This window comes from Saccopteryx leptura, chromosome 9 (assembly GCF_036850995.1).
Source record: "Saccopteryx leptura isolate mSacLep1 chromosome 9, mSacLep1_pri_phased_curated, whole genome shotgun sequence".
In the NCBI taxonomy this organism is placed as follows: domain Eukaryota; kingdom Metazoa; phylum Chordata; class Mammalia; order Chiroptera; family Emballonuridae; genus Saccopteryx; species Saccopteryx leptura.
This window is the reverse complement of record NC_089511.1, coordinates 63754295-63769664: the sequence shown is the minus strand read 5'-3', so window position 1 is coordinate 63769664 and position 15370 is coordinate 63754295. Positions and strand designations below refer to the sequence as shown.

General features: G+C 37.5%; 1 protein-coding gene across 5 annotated transcripts in view; it reads left to right on the top strand.

Annotated features, from left to right (window-relative positions):
- Positions 1-15370, top strand: part of JMJD1C (jumonji domain containing 1C) — a 313461-nt gene that overhangs the window by 240114 nt on the left and 57977 nt on the right. For 3 of the 5 annotated variants that reach the window (XM_066348769.1, XM_066348768.1, XM_066348770.1), the window contains one exon: positions 13212-13317. The exons of the other annotated variants lie outside the window; for them this stretch is intronic. In XM_066348769.1, the coding sequence (XP_066204866.1) occupies positions 13212-13317 (106 nt within the window). The remainder of the gene's footprint in view (positions 1-13211; positions 13318-15370) is intronic. 5 annotated transcript variants of the gene reach the window in all.

Genomic DNA, 15370 nt, shown 5'->3' with positions numbered 1-15370 from the left:
ACTTACTGATTACCTGCTTAATAAATTGTAGGCAATTGAAATAAAAAGGTAAATAAGAATTAAGTACCTCAAGATGCTTGGTGTAGTCAAGGAAAAAGACAGAAAATTGTAATGATACATGAATATAGGAATATCTTCAAGGCTGTGAAAGAGCACAGATGATGTAGCGAATAATTGTCCAAAGGTAATCTTTTTGGAAAGATTTAGTAAAATTTTATCCTTTTTTTTTCTTTATCTTTGAATTATTTGTTTATTTTATTAAAATACTCTTTATAAAAAAAATACAGAAAATAAAAGAAAAAGAATATTTACCATAACTCTATCACTATGAGAGATACCTATCATTAAAAACTTGACAAGTCATTTCCATCCAGGCACTTTTTTTTTTAATGACATCGTTTTTTATTCTTTTATGCATTGATTTTAGAGAGAGGATAGAGACAGAGAAAGACAGTAGAGTGGGAAGCATCAACTCATAGTTGTTTCCCATATGTGCCTTGACCAGGCAAGCCTAGGATTTTGAACCAATGACCTCAGCATTCCAGGTCAACGCTTTATCTACTGTGCCAGCACAGGTCAGGCTCCATCCAGGCATTTTATGTGAGTGCAAAATTATTTTCTTTTTTTGTGTGTGTATGTGTGTGACAGACAGAGAGAGGAACAGATAGGGATAGACAGGAAGGGAGAGACATGAGAAGCATCAATTCTTCATTGCAGCACCTTAGTTGTTCATTGATTGCTTTCTCATATGTGCCTTGACCGGAGGGGGGGGGCTACTGCAGACCGAGTGACCCCTTGCTCGAGCCAGTGACCTTGGGCTCAAGCTGGTGAGCCTTGCTCAAACCAGATAAGCCGGCGCTCAAGCTGTTGACTTCAGGTTTTCGAACCTGGGTCCTCTGCATCACAGTCCGACTCTCTATCCACTGCACCACCACCTGGTCAGGTGTGTTTCATTTTTTCTTTGTCTTGAAAGCTTTTATTTACTGATTCTACAGAGAGAGAAAGGGTGAGGGTAGGGACGAGAAATAGTTGCTTCACTCTAGCTGTTCACTGTATGTGCCCTACCCTGGCAAGGCCCGGGCTTTGAGCCAGCAACCGCAGTGCTCCAGGTTGGCATGCTATCCACTGTGCCACCACAGGCCAGGTTGGAATTATTTTTTTTCTATATTTAATAATTGTTTTGATTTGATGTCAAATCTGACTCGGTATCTAATTTTTACTTCTTGTAAGCTTAGAATGAAGCTGTTGGAGAAAAACCTCAAAATAATATTTTATGCCATGTTGAAAGTATATGAAGTTTAAATAAGGTTTTGTGAGAGAGATTGTTTTTAGTGAGAGAGACAGAGAGAAGGACAGATAGCAACAGACAGAAAGGAAGGTAGAGAGATAAGAAACATCAGTTCTTCGTTGTGGCACCTTAGTTGTTCATTGATTGCTTTCTCATATGTGCCTTGACTGGGGACTCCAGCACAGCAAGTGATCCTGTGCTCAAGCTGGTGAGCTTGCGCTCAAGCCAGTGAGTGACCTTGAGGGTTTTGAATCTGGGTCCTTTGCATCTCAGTCCAACTCTCTATCCACTGCGCCACCTCCTGGTCAGGCCACATGTTTTTATATGTTGATCTCTGCCTCCGTTTTATGCTAAAATGAGAGTAGTAGAATATTGCCTGCACAGCCCTAAAATATTTACTTTCCGTCCCCTTACATAGAAAATGTGTTGATCACTCTCAGAATATATTGTTTGAGCTTAACTTTGTATCAACTATTTTGTATGTTACTTAAAATATACATAAATAATGTCAAGTAATACCAAATGGAAGTTTCACAGAGAGATTCCTTAAATATTTGGATGGATATGTAATGGCCAGTTGCTAAGCTTCGGAGTAGATTTTTATTTTTAAGTGAGAGAAGGGGAGATAGTGAGATAGACTCCCACATGCACCCCACCCAGCAACCTCTGTCTAAGGCCTATGCTGGAAACAGCTCGGGCCAACCAAGCTGTTCTGAGTTCCCGAAGCCAACACTTGAACCAATTGAGCTGTGGGATGGGGAGATGAAGGGAGAGAGAAGCAGATGGTCACTTCTCTTGTGTGCCCTGACCAGGAATCAAACCCTGGATGTCCATATGCCAGACCAATGCTCTATTATCCACTTAGCCTACCCTGCCAGGGCCTATATTTGAGGTTGATGGATTACTCATACTCAATACTATGAGTTAATACTCTGGGATCAAGCTATAAGGTTTTAGTTACAGTAATTCTGAAATGAATTCTTAACTAATATTTTCCTATTTTTATTTTTATAGATTAAGGTAAATTGTTGTAATTGCAAAAGGCCCAGTATAATTTTATTTTTTAACATTTATGTGCTTTATAAAATTGCTTTTCTGAAACTAGGAGCCATGAGATATGGTAAATAAAACAATTTAGAACTATTGGCAGGTTTTTTAAATCAACGTCAGAAAAGGAGACATTATTCTAGAACAGTGATTTTTAGCTGGTATGCCACAAGAATTGTGGGGAGTTTTTTTGGGTTTTTGTTTATTTGTTTGTTTTTTACAGATACAGAGAGTCAGAGAGAGGGATAGATAGGGACAGACAGATAGGAACGGAGAGAAATGAGAAGCATCAATCATCAGTTTTTTGTTATGACACCTTAGTTCAGGGGTCCCCAAACTACGGTCCATGGGTCGCATGCGGCCCCCTGAGGCTGTTTATCCGGAAGGGGCACCTCTTTCATTGGTGGTCAGTGAGAGGAGCATAGTTCCATTGAAATACTGGTCTGTTTGTTGATTTAAATTTACTTGTTCTTTATTTTAAATATTGTATTTGTTCCCCTTTTGTTTTTTTACTTTAAATAAGATATGTGCAGTGTGCATAGGGATTTGTTCATAGTTTTTTTTATAGTCCGGCCCTCGAACGGTCTGAGGGACAGTGAACTGGCCCCCTGTGTAAAAAGTTTGAGGACCCCTGCCTTAGTTGTTCATTGATTGCTTTCTCATATGTGCTTTGACTGTGGGGCTACAGCAGACCAAGTAACCCCTTGCTCAAGCCAGCGACCGTGGGTCCAAGCTGGTAAGCTTTGATCAAACCAGATGAGCCCACACTCAAGCTGGCAACCTTGGGGTCTCAAACCTGGATCCTCCACATCCCAGTCCTACACGCTCTATCCACTGCGCCACCGCCTGGTCAGGCCACAAGAATTGTTTTAAAACATTCAATATGTGATTATTTAGTCAGGGGCACTGACATCTTTTTTTTTTAAAGATTTTATTCATTGACTTTACAGAGAAAGAGAGAGGGGAGAGGGAGCAAGAAGTATCAACTCATAGTTGTTCATTGATTTTTTTCTCATACATTCCTTGACCAGGCAAGCCCTGGGCTTCAAACCGGCAACCACAGTGTTCCAGTTCATCAGTTTATTCACTGTGCCACCACAGACCAGGCAGACAGACCTCTTTTCTATAGATTGTCAAATAAAAAGGTGACAGTAGCCAATACAACGGCCATCCAGGGAAAATGATTCATAATTATACCTATTATTTTTTGTCAGATTAGCAAAAAATCTAGAGTGTGTGTGTGTTATAGAATTTTACTAATTAGATTATGTATGCCATGAGATGAAAATAGTTTGAAAATCGCTGTTCTAGAAGTTTGGTGCCTTCATTTTATAGTAAAATATTGACAAGATGATTATTGGAATAAACAGTATAAAAGTAAGTCTTTAAGATGAATAAATATATATGTATAATGTATAAGTAAAACTAGTCTTTCTCCTTGTTCTGTGGGTTTGTAATCCAAAGCATAGACCCTACCTCAAGTTTTGCTGCTGACCTCTGGCTTGCTCACTGATTTCCACAACCAGTAAATGGCTTTTATTGTATTTTACAAGAACTTGTTAAGGCTACCCAGGATATTTGTAACAGGTCATTCCTTCTAAAACTTGCTTTTTAAAAAATAAGGCTTTTTAAAGTCAGTTTTCTTCTTTAAAAAAAAAAGCCACCCGCCTGACCAGGTGGTGGCGCAGTGAATAGAGCATCGGACTGGGATGTGGAAGGACCCAGGTTTGAGACCCCAAGGTTGCCAGCTTGAGCGCGGGCTCATCTGGCTTGAGCCAAAAAAAGCTCACCAGCTTGGACCCAAGGTCGCTGGCTCGAGCAAGAGGTTACTCGGTCTACTGAAGGCCCGCGGTCAAGGCACATATGAGAAAGCAATCGATGAACAACTAAGGAGTCCCAACGAAAAACTGATGATTGATGCTTCTCATCTCTTCGTTCCTGTCTGTCTGTCCCTATCTCTCTCTCTCTCTGACTCTCTCTCTGTCCCTGTAAAAAAAATAATAAATAAAAATTAAAAAAAAAAAAAAGCCACCCAAAATAAGAATTGCAATGAATGAATGAATCCTGTTTACCAACTTAATTCTGATTGTTATATATTAATGTCTTACATGTTTTGGGTGGTTTTTTTTAGTGTGAATATATTTAACCTATAACACTGTTGACTCTAAAATATTGTTTGGTTTATATGCAGGGAATTAAGTAGTTCTAAGTAATTATAATAATTTAAAATTCTACCTAAAACTTAAAATATTAATGATATAAATCTGGAAATTTTTAGGTTTTATCATATACTATAATGTGTTGTGAAGAATTCAAGTCAACAAAATTTACTTTAGATTCAGAATTATGTTAGAAACATTTTTATTAATAACATAGCATTAATCTATGTAGTAGAAAATATCAGATAAAATAATTTGAAAACTATTAATCATTTCTCCCAGTAGTGTATGAAGACAATTTTGTGGCAGGATGTGGTGGTAACATTTCCTTTCTCTCCAACCCCAATCGTTTTTTTTAAAGTGTCATACAGTCGCTATATTTGTCTCCTGGATTGGGTCTTCCCCTGCACTGTTTTTGGCTTTCTCTTTTTGTTGTTGTTTGTTTTTGTTTTGTGTTGTTTTTTGGGGGGTTTTTTAATCACTATCTGTGATTCTTAGGAAACAGTATCAAGGAGATCATTGATTTCATTTCTCCATACAGAGAAATAGGTAAATTTGCCTTCTCATGGAGGAAATACTCAGGTTTCAATCTCAATTTATAACTGGAGATTTTATAAATTTGTACCTCATATATATATATAATCCTATAAACCACCACTGTGAATGTAACTCAAAGCTCCATTTGTATTTACAGCTCTCATTTTATGAAAAGGATAAAATATTTAGCTCTAGGAACCTATGTTTGTAGAAGCTTCTGGATAGTACACAATGTAATATATTATTCTATGAAATTTTTATAATTAAGTGATGATGCTCTGCAAATGGATTATATTAAAAACATGAAAAATGCAGTCACGTTAGCTTTGTTATTTATGTTAAGGGACCCCACTGATATTCAGCTAGAGCTAAACCATCTTCATTGCACACAAGGGAACAGGATAGTCTATAATTTCATTTAAGGTGTTTAGAACTTTTTCATGTTTTCTGTATGAGTTTCTAGTAAAGCAGATCTTGCTGAACTGACTTTTTTCCCTTTAGTCATTTACAATTGTAACCTCCATTGCTGGAGATTATAAATAGCAGTGTAATACATTGGATAGAGTATATAGAGGAGAGGACATTTATAGAAGATGCTATTTATTTGCTATCTAGTTGATTTTGGAAAACTAAGAAACACATTTTACTTACTCAAAATAAAAATAATTTGGCCCTGGACAACTGTCTGAGTGGATAGAGCTGTAGCTCAGTGTATGGACTTCCCAGGTTCGATCCCCAATCTGGGCACACAAGAGGAAGCAACCATCTACTTCTTTTCCCCTCTCACAGCCAGTGGCTCCATTGTTTTCGGTGTTAGCCCTGGGCACTGAGGGTAGCTCAGTTGGCCCGAGCATCAGCCTCAGGTGCTAAAACATATAATTCAGTTGATTCGAGCATCAGCCCCAGACGGGTTGCCAGGTGGATCCATGGTGGGGTGCATGTGAAAGTCTGTCTCACTTTTCTCCCCTTCTCTCACTTATAAACAAACAAGCAAACATGCAAATAAATTGTGTAGTTAACTACTGCAGTTACTGAAAAGTGAAATACTGTGCAGTTACTTTAATCTCAAACTCTATGGCACACCTGAGGTTGTTAGTCAGTTGCATTGTGTGAAAGATAGTGAATGTTTATAGCATTTTTAATACAGATCCTTAGTTTCTCAGCTCTGTGAAAGCGCCCTGCCTTTTATCTCATTTTTGCACTCACAGAATTGTTCAGGTCAATAAATAGGGGAGAAAACTTCATTTGGCTATTTGTTAGCTACAAGAACTGATTGTTTTTCCTTTTGTGAACTTCTTTAAAAGGCTCACAATGGGAATACTGACTATATTTAATGGAAATACCTGTAACTTTCAGAGTACCATACATACATAAGGGATGACTTTAGTAATATGACTGTCATAACCAGGCAGTGTATTGGGATGGTTTTCATGGGTTTTAATTTAGTGATTCATTTCATCCAGTACCATGGATAATTAAGAACGGGATGTTTTTAAAAAACTGGTTTTGGTATTTTTTTTAATATTATAAAAACATCAAGATGGAAAGAAGCAGATATTACTAACTGTTTTATAGATTAGAAAATTGATAAATACAAATCTGAACTCATAAGGTCATTTCAGTAAATAGAGTCAACTTATCAGTTTTTAATGGTACTCTTTTTTTTACTAAAAACCAAATGAGGCATTGTTGAGAAGATAATGGTATCTTAATGATCTGAGAAATATAGCCTATTATTTTAACCTGTTGAATAAATAAAATATAAATATATTCCACTAGTTTTAAGTTAAAAAATTTCAATCCAGGGAACTGGTGTTATAGATCATACCTGTACCTATCTACAAAGTATTGGTATTGCTGCTGTAATAGCAGTTTATATCCCATTACCCCCAAAATATAAAGGCTTGGGAGCATTAGACCATAGTAAACTGTGTATCAGTCAGCAGTGACACCCATGTGATTGTGTGGTTTTCCTCATGAGCACTCATCTTCTTCTTGCCGGTTAAATGTCTTAAAACAACAGTGAGAAGAGTATTTATAATAAAAGTGGGTGTTTAGACTAGAGAAGTCTCAAGTCTACAGATACATAAAACCAGAATTCAAATGTTTGAAGGACTGTCAGGTTAGGAAAGCAATTACATTGTGTTTGACTCTTAAGGAGTTAAGCTTGGGTCTGTGTATGGAAGTCAAAGTAAGAAAGATTTTAAGCCCTGCTCGGTTAGCTTGGTTGGTTATAAAGCATCGTCCGGAAGTGCAAAGGTTGCTGGTTTGATTCCTCATCAGAGTACATATAGGAACAGAACGATGTTCCTGTCTCTCTCTCTTTCTCTTTTTCCCCCTCTTTCGCTCTCCCTCTTCATCCCCCCCTCTTTTCTCAATGAAATCAATTTTAAAAAAGGTTTTAAAAGAACTGGATAGCTGTCAAAACTGTCTGGAAATGATAATGGTTTTCCATGGGAAATAGAAGATTTCCTGTGTTTTGTCTGTCATAGACTGTCGCCTGATGTGCATCAAGAGGGTTTGAGTCTGAACTTTCCATGGTATTTTCTGGGTTTTGTTTTGTTTTTTGTAGAGAGAGAGAGATGAGAAGCATAAACTTGTAGCTGCTTCACTTTAGTTGATTCTCATATGTGCCTTGACACAGCCAGGGCCAAGCCAGTGCCAAGCCAGTGACCTCAAGGTCGTAAACTGGGGACCTCAGTGTTCAAGTTTGACAGTCTGTCCATTGCATGCCACCACCTGCCCATTTTCTCTTCTTAAAAATGATGAGGTTAACTAAATGTGCAGTACATTATTGGGGTGGTGGGTTGCAGAAAAGGGTTTTCTAGAAAGCCTTTTTTAAAATGTTTTTATTTATTTATTTACTTACTAAACAGAGACAGAAAGAGTCAGAGAGAGGGATAGACAGAGACAGACAGACAGACAAGAACGGAGAGATGAGAAGCATCAATCATAAGTTTTTCGTTGCGCATTGCAGCACCTTAGTTGTTCATTGATTGCTTTCTCATATGTGCCTTGACCGCGGGTCCTCAGCAGACTGAGCAACCCTTGCTTGAGCCAGCGACCTTGAGTTGAAGCTGGTGAGCTTTTTGCTCAAACTAGATGAGCCCGCACTCAAGCTGGCGACCTCGGGGTCTCGAACCTGGGTCCTCCGCATCCCAGTCTGATGCTCCATCCACTGCACCACCACATGGTCAGGCACAAAGCCTTTTTTTTTAAATGACAGACTTTATCTACCTTTTTGTGTGTGTGTGTGTGGATGTAGAGAGAGAGACAGGCAGAGAGAGAGATGAGAAACATTAGCTCACAGTTGCAGCACCTTAGTTGTTCATTATTAGTTTCTCATATGTGCCTTGTCCAGGGGGCTCCAGCTGAGCCAATGAACCGTTGCTCAACCCTGTGAGCCCCACTCAAGCTGACAACCTTGGGGTTTCGAACCTGGGTCCTCAGTATCTCAGGCCAAAGCTCTATTCACTGCACCACCACCTGGTCAGTGCTGTATAATACAGTGTGTCCGTAAAGTCATGGTGCACTTTTGACTGGTCACAGGGAAGCAACCAAAGACGATAGAAATGTGAAATCTGCACCAAATAAAAGGAAAACTCTCCCAGTTTCATACCTATTCAGTCCAGTTCAATGTGGGGTCATGCACATATTTTTTAGGCTCCTTAGGTAGCTATCCCGCATAGCCTCTACAGACTCATCACTGACTGATGGCCTACCAGAACGGGGTTTCTCCACCAAACTGCCGGTTTCCTTCAACTGCTTATCCCACCAAGTAATATTATTTCTATGTGGTGGTGCTTTGTTATAAATGCGCCGATATTCACGTTGCACTTTGGTCACGAATTCAAATTTAGCGAGCCACAGAACACACTGAACTTTCCTCTGTACCGTCCACATCTTGACTGGCATGGCTCTGGGCTGCTCCGCTGTATACACGGTGTTACGTCATCATCTGCACATGCTGCCACATTATCCTACAGAAACTGGGAGGGTTTTCCTTTTATTTGGTGCAGATTTCACATTTCTATCGTCTTTTGTTGCTTTCCTGTGACCAGTCAAAAGTGCACCATGACTTTATGGACACACTGTATTTTTCACTACAGTATTTTTCTCTGCTATAAACTTGCACTACTGTATCTTTTCCAAGGAGCATATTTAATAACTTTAAAGGCCTTTACTTCACCTGTCAGTGTTCACTAGGTACTAATGAAGTATCAGAGTATCCCACAATATTATTTCAAAAATTTAGAGTAGTCCCTAAAAGCAGCAATGAAATGAGAAGGAAAAGCTTACTTAGATAAATTTTAGAACAAAAGAGTGAAGTATAGCTAACCTGCTTAATTAGGGGTTCCTTTGTAGTCTTCAGCCAATTTTGGCTTTTATAAATTGCCAAATTATTTTTATTTACCAGATATAACTACCTTCATTTAACTCCTCTTCACTGGTTTCCATGATCTTCCAGTCCGTTTTTAAAATGGCCACCGATTGACAGTGCTGCTTTGTTGTTTTTCCCAGCTCTACTCTAGGGCTCCTGCTACTGATTTCAAATGCAAGAGCAGCATAGGTGCTTTGAGAGAGAGAGAGAGAGAGAAGAGACTGTCAGAGAGTGCAGCGAAGGACCAACAGATTGTGGGAAATCATGTAACTGTGATTCACATCTCCAATGAGAGAACCAGTTGTTTCTGTGTCTAGTTCCACCCTGTGACAAGGATAATACCATCAGTAATGTAATTTTAATTGCATGAATGCTTTGGCACTGGCTTTAAAAATATAACTTTTAGCAGTGAAATTACTGGTCCAATGAGTTTGAGTGGAACAGAAGTAATGACATTTAAATCAAAATAGTGGATAATGGCTTTTGTCATTTAAAACTAACGTTTTAGAACTTATACAGAATGAGCACACACTTGGGATGCCAGAATAGTGTACAGAGCAGAGAAAGATCCACCCAAGCAAAGAACACCAAAAGCCACCGAAACATGGCACAGTCCCAGCCCTACACACACCCTCACCACAGACAATAAGGGAACCACAGATGCTAGTGACCAAATCAACAGAAGTTATCAAGCACTCAAGTTGCCACTATTGTGCACTGAGATTCCATTGCCTAAACTCACTAGTCAAACTTGGTTACCACTACAGAACAATCAGAAGAATAAATAATATTAACAACCTTGTTCCATCTATGTTCTATTACAGAGTTTTTATGGTTTATCTCAGTCATAGACTCAGTTGTCCCATCATACCATCTCTTCTTTAGCTGCAGGAACATGGGCAAACAAAGCAAGGGCATGGCGATGTGACACAGATTTCAAGGCAATTAGAATGCAAGCTATAAAGAACTGCCTTTTATGTCTAGAAGTTATGAAAACTATAGAAAGCACATTAGGGTGCAAGAAGTCATAAAGTGAACTTCAGTCATACCAAAAACTTTGATAGAGTGAGACTAGATGAATTAGATCCTGATTTTATTCAGTCTTAAGTACCAGTCTGGTCACAGGACTCTGGACAAGAGTGTCCCTAGCTTTTGCTGATACAATCAAATCTCATATGAACTTACTCATATCAGGTTTCATAAGTGATTTCATACATAGAAATTTGACTTTTACCTATCCCACCTAGTTAAACTGCTTGAATGGACAGACAGTGCTTCAGCAGCACTGACAACCAATGACTACTTTGATGGAATTAAGTCTTTATTACCATTTTGTCAAGATTATGCTGTAAGAGAGCTCATCACAGTCCTTCTTTGCCTTTAGACTTTAAAGATGTCACTCTGCCTGCTGTTAATAAATTAAAAAAACTTCAAAGTTTAGACTGTTGACAACATTGCCAACTGTTGCACTTCAGATCTGTTCAGTGAATAAAAGTATACTTTTTCCCTGAAATTGATAGGGAAACTGTAGCCACAGAGAAGTTTATTAATATTAGAGAGCAGAAAAAGGATCTGTACACTTATGGAATATGGCTACCATGTGTGTAGCAGAATACATTAGATTAGTATATTCATAATCATGGATCTTGGCCACTATGTAAGATTTTACCTTCCAGCCTGTCTCATTACAAATCAGTGGAGATGTTGCCTCATATTTGACATGATTAAGTTCCACAATGTGACATTTGGTATAGCATTAGAGCCATTTGACATCAATGATCTAGTCTCAGAAAAATTAATAATTGAATCATGTCAAACACTGGACTTAAAAATACAACAAAGCAGCATATAAAGACAAGTGCAAGCAGTATGACACCTTGCATCTTGTGGACTTAAGAGATTAGACAAAGCCTTAGTAGATAGGTTTCTAGATGTCCCTTTCTTACTCCTTTTTGTAGAGAGGCGGTGAATTTAGAAATGTGCATTGCTGTCCTTGTACAAAAAGAAAAGGAACTTAAGAGAAAAGGATGCTACTTTAGTGTTCAGTCTCTTAATCACTGAGTTTACCAAGTTATTGCCAACATGAACATCAAAGAGCATGTGATACCGTTAATACAGACTCCATTCTAGGACCATATTTCCACCAGACTCAATCAATCAATAGCAGAACTTTCTAAAGTTGAATCATCACAAGATGAATTTGTGATTAACCTAGGCTACTCATCATGGTGCAACTGCTTTCGGCCAGAAGTCCAGTATACCTTGTGCTTAGAGCTGGACTTTTCCCAGGATGTGGACAGTGGTACATACTCGGAAATCTAATTCCTAGATACACTACAGTCATCATACAAGACAAGTTTTATGCTCCTCACCAGTCATTGGAGGGACTACCTGAAGAAGAAACTTGTATACATGGGGCAGGATCAGGTGGAGAAGGAATGAGGCAAAAGTTGTGGACTATAAAAGCATCTTGCTCAGAAGTACTGGCACTTGAAGATTAAGGTGTTAAAGGAGTAACCTTGGGCCAGGGTGACAATTTTTTGTTATTTGTGTAAGCCATGACAAGGCCTATGTTTGTAACGATGTTTTTTTAGAGGCTGTTAGAAAACATGCTGAAGCGATAGACCATGTTCTCAAGAGAGGAGTGCTAGGCACTTGATTGCCTTTATGAAATAGGAACAGACAATATTTCTAAGGAACTGTGGTTCCAAACTTATTTAAAATTATGTCTTGCATGTCAGATAGTATGGGGAAATCTTTCCCAATCTGTACTCCAGACTCGTTTGCATTGTGTCATCCTGTGAAGCTGCAGCACAGTCTGACCAATACCCTGAACTACCTTGATTATTGAATGTCTTTTGTACCATATTGAATTTGCCATACAAACAGATCCAGACATCTGGAGAGATACAAATTACACAATTGTCTCTTCCATTGTTGGACCCCCATTAGGTGGTCTTCTCACAGTGCTGTTGCTTTAACTGCATTGTTCCAGAGGAGTCTCTGACCCTTGCCCATTACAAATTGCTATTTATGCTGGATTCGAAGAACTAGAAATGTGATCCACTGATTAATTTAATGCCTTTGCTGACAACTTTAATTTAAAAGGGATGCTGGGTGAGAGGGGTGGAGGGATTGAGTAAAAGGGGGGGGAGGCAAGAAAAAACTAATGGGCACAGACAACAAATGTGGTGATTGCCAGGGAGAGGCAATCATGGGTTGTAGGTATACAAGTACAGGCCAACACAAAGCGCACATTAGAGTAGCTGAATCAAAGCTACAATAAGAGGGAACCCAGAGCTCTAATCAAACAGACATAAACAACTACCTGTACATAAGAAAAAAAGAAAACTAACATTTTAGGTATTATGGGAAGAAGGTAACTTCCCATATAATATAAATGCATATTTATATTGTCACCAAAATATTCAACTTGATTATTTTGTTGCCAACCTTAGATGATCTGATGCTATTTCATTTGTAGATTTGTTTCTAACAGTGAAAGTCTTTAGAAAGGTGACCTGTATAAGGCCATACTTGAAGTTAAAAACACAGGAGTACATTTCCGGTTTTGTCTTTAAGACACTTGTCAAGGAGCAAATTTTACCTTGGATTAAAAGTTTGTGCTCTATTATTATATAATTTACTAATGAACTATATAACTTTAAGAAGTTATATTTTTGCATATATCTAGTTCAAGGAGTTTTCTTCAGTCCTTAGAACATATAGGATGGAAAATCAGCAACATTAATGTTATAGTAGTAGTGTAACATGGACCTTTCTTTTAATCTAATTCTAGGACGACATAGACAGCCTAAACCCAGTTCTCAGGGACAACCCACAACTTCACGAAGAAGTGAAAATCTGGGTAAAGGAACAAAAGGTTCAGGAGATTTTTATGCAAGGTAATTATTTTGAAGTATTCTTTTGTGTTTCTTTGTGCGCTTTTTTTTTTTTAAACTGGACATTTTCTCATGTTTGGTCTGGTTGTTTCAATTATGTGCTGTATAAATAGGGAGACCAGTCTAATATTTTGAGTTCTATGCAATCCTGGGAAAATAATAGAAAATCATAGTAATTTTAATAGGAAGTTGATAACTTCGCCAGTTAGTTTATTAACTAATTTGAACTAACTGCCTGGCATGAAATTATAGCCACACAGATGTTTTGTTGATAGGAAAATTTTCTATATTTACGAATGCTTTAGGTGTGTCCTTCCTGGAAAAGGAAGCGTTGTTTGCAATAGAGGGTTGCCCAAAGCCACAATTGATTTCCTTTGAAGAATACTGTTGGTATCTGATAAAAGTGGCCTATTTCAGTTTGCCTTCCTCAGCATTTAGCACAATACTAGTCTTGGTGTTTTGTTTGTTTGTTTGTTTAAGTTACAGAGTTTGTCTACAACACGTGACTTTGAAAACAGTGAGGTTTATTATTCTTAGTGAATTTTTTTGTCAGTAAAATCATTATGTAAATGTAATTAAGCTTTTTGTGAAATTGAATTGAAACTGGGACATTGTGGCATGAATTATTGATATTATGTTGAATGTTTATAAAAAGGAATTTTATTGTTAAATTTCCATATTTAACTCAACCCTCAACTTCCATGCCATTTAAGCATTAATAGAGATAATCACAAAGTTTCAGGTGTTTTTATTTATATGGGTATGACAGAAGTTTATCTACTTACTGAATTCTTAAAATACTTTTACAAGTTTTAATATGGAGAATTTGAAACATATACAGAAATACAATATTTTGGTGAATTTTTGTGTGCCTATATCCAAGCCCCAGCCACTAGAACACCATGGTGGATCCCATCGCATCCATAAGCCCATTTACTTTGATCAAATTTCTGACTGCTACGTTCTCTGTTTTTAAAGCTAACATTCCCTTGTTATGCTGAAAATTAATAGTTCCTTAATACTAAAAATTAGATACTAGGGTTAAAATTTCCATTTGTCTCATAAATGTTATAAATTATTTTTAATAGGATTGATTGATGATAAATCAGGGGATCCTGAAATGTCCACAGATTGATTGGTTCTTATGTTCTTTTTTCCCCCCTTCCTTTCCTTTCATTTCTTTATAGGAAAAAACAGGCTGATATATTTTAATAACTTTGTTTCTTTATCATATTCTCACAGGTAAAATATTAAGGCAGTATAGTTTCTCTCCATTTTATGAAGAATTACATGAGGCTGACTCCAAGTTGGTTGTGGGAATAAGTCGTTAAGGTTGTGTGCTAATGGGTATTGAAAATTGGTCATTATTTGGAGTTATTCTATAAGCTTTTTCTATATTACGTTCAGAAAATAATTTGGAGTCTTAAGGTTAAGAAAAGATTGGAGTTCATATACTTGATTATGGCTAGGAATGTATAAGGTCTACCGGAAAGTTCTGTCCGTTTCTATCACAAGTTTCAACACATAAGCACATGTTTATTTGGCGCATGTGTGCCTATTTTTATCATTTAATGTATATATACTGACGTAGCAAATTAACTAAAACAAAGTTGATTCACGTTAGTCTTATGTGTGAAACGATAGTGTACCCATGGCTACCGATAAAGTTCATTTACGCCACTGTAATTTTTACGAATTTCAACAAGGAAGAAATGCTACAGAAGCATGTCTGTCGTATCCACCATATTCCACGGACTTAGCACCCTCCAAGTATCACTTGTTTATGTCCTTACAAAATTTTTTGAAGGGCAAAAGATTCAAAAATGAAGAAGATATCAAACAAGCACTGGTTCAATTTTTCGCATCAGAAGATAAAACATTTTTCAAAAATGGGATATACAAATTGCCCTCACGCTGGCAAGGAATCATTAATAATAATGGCAATTATATTATTTAATAAAGTTTATTGACAGTAAGAAAAATTTGTATTTTGTTTTATTCCAAAAACGGACAGAACTTTTCGGTAGACCTTATATTTAATTTACAGGTCTTACAG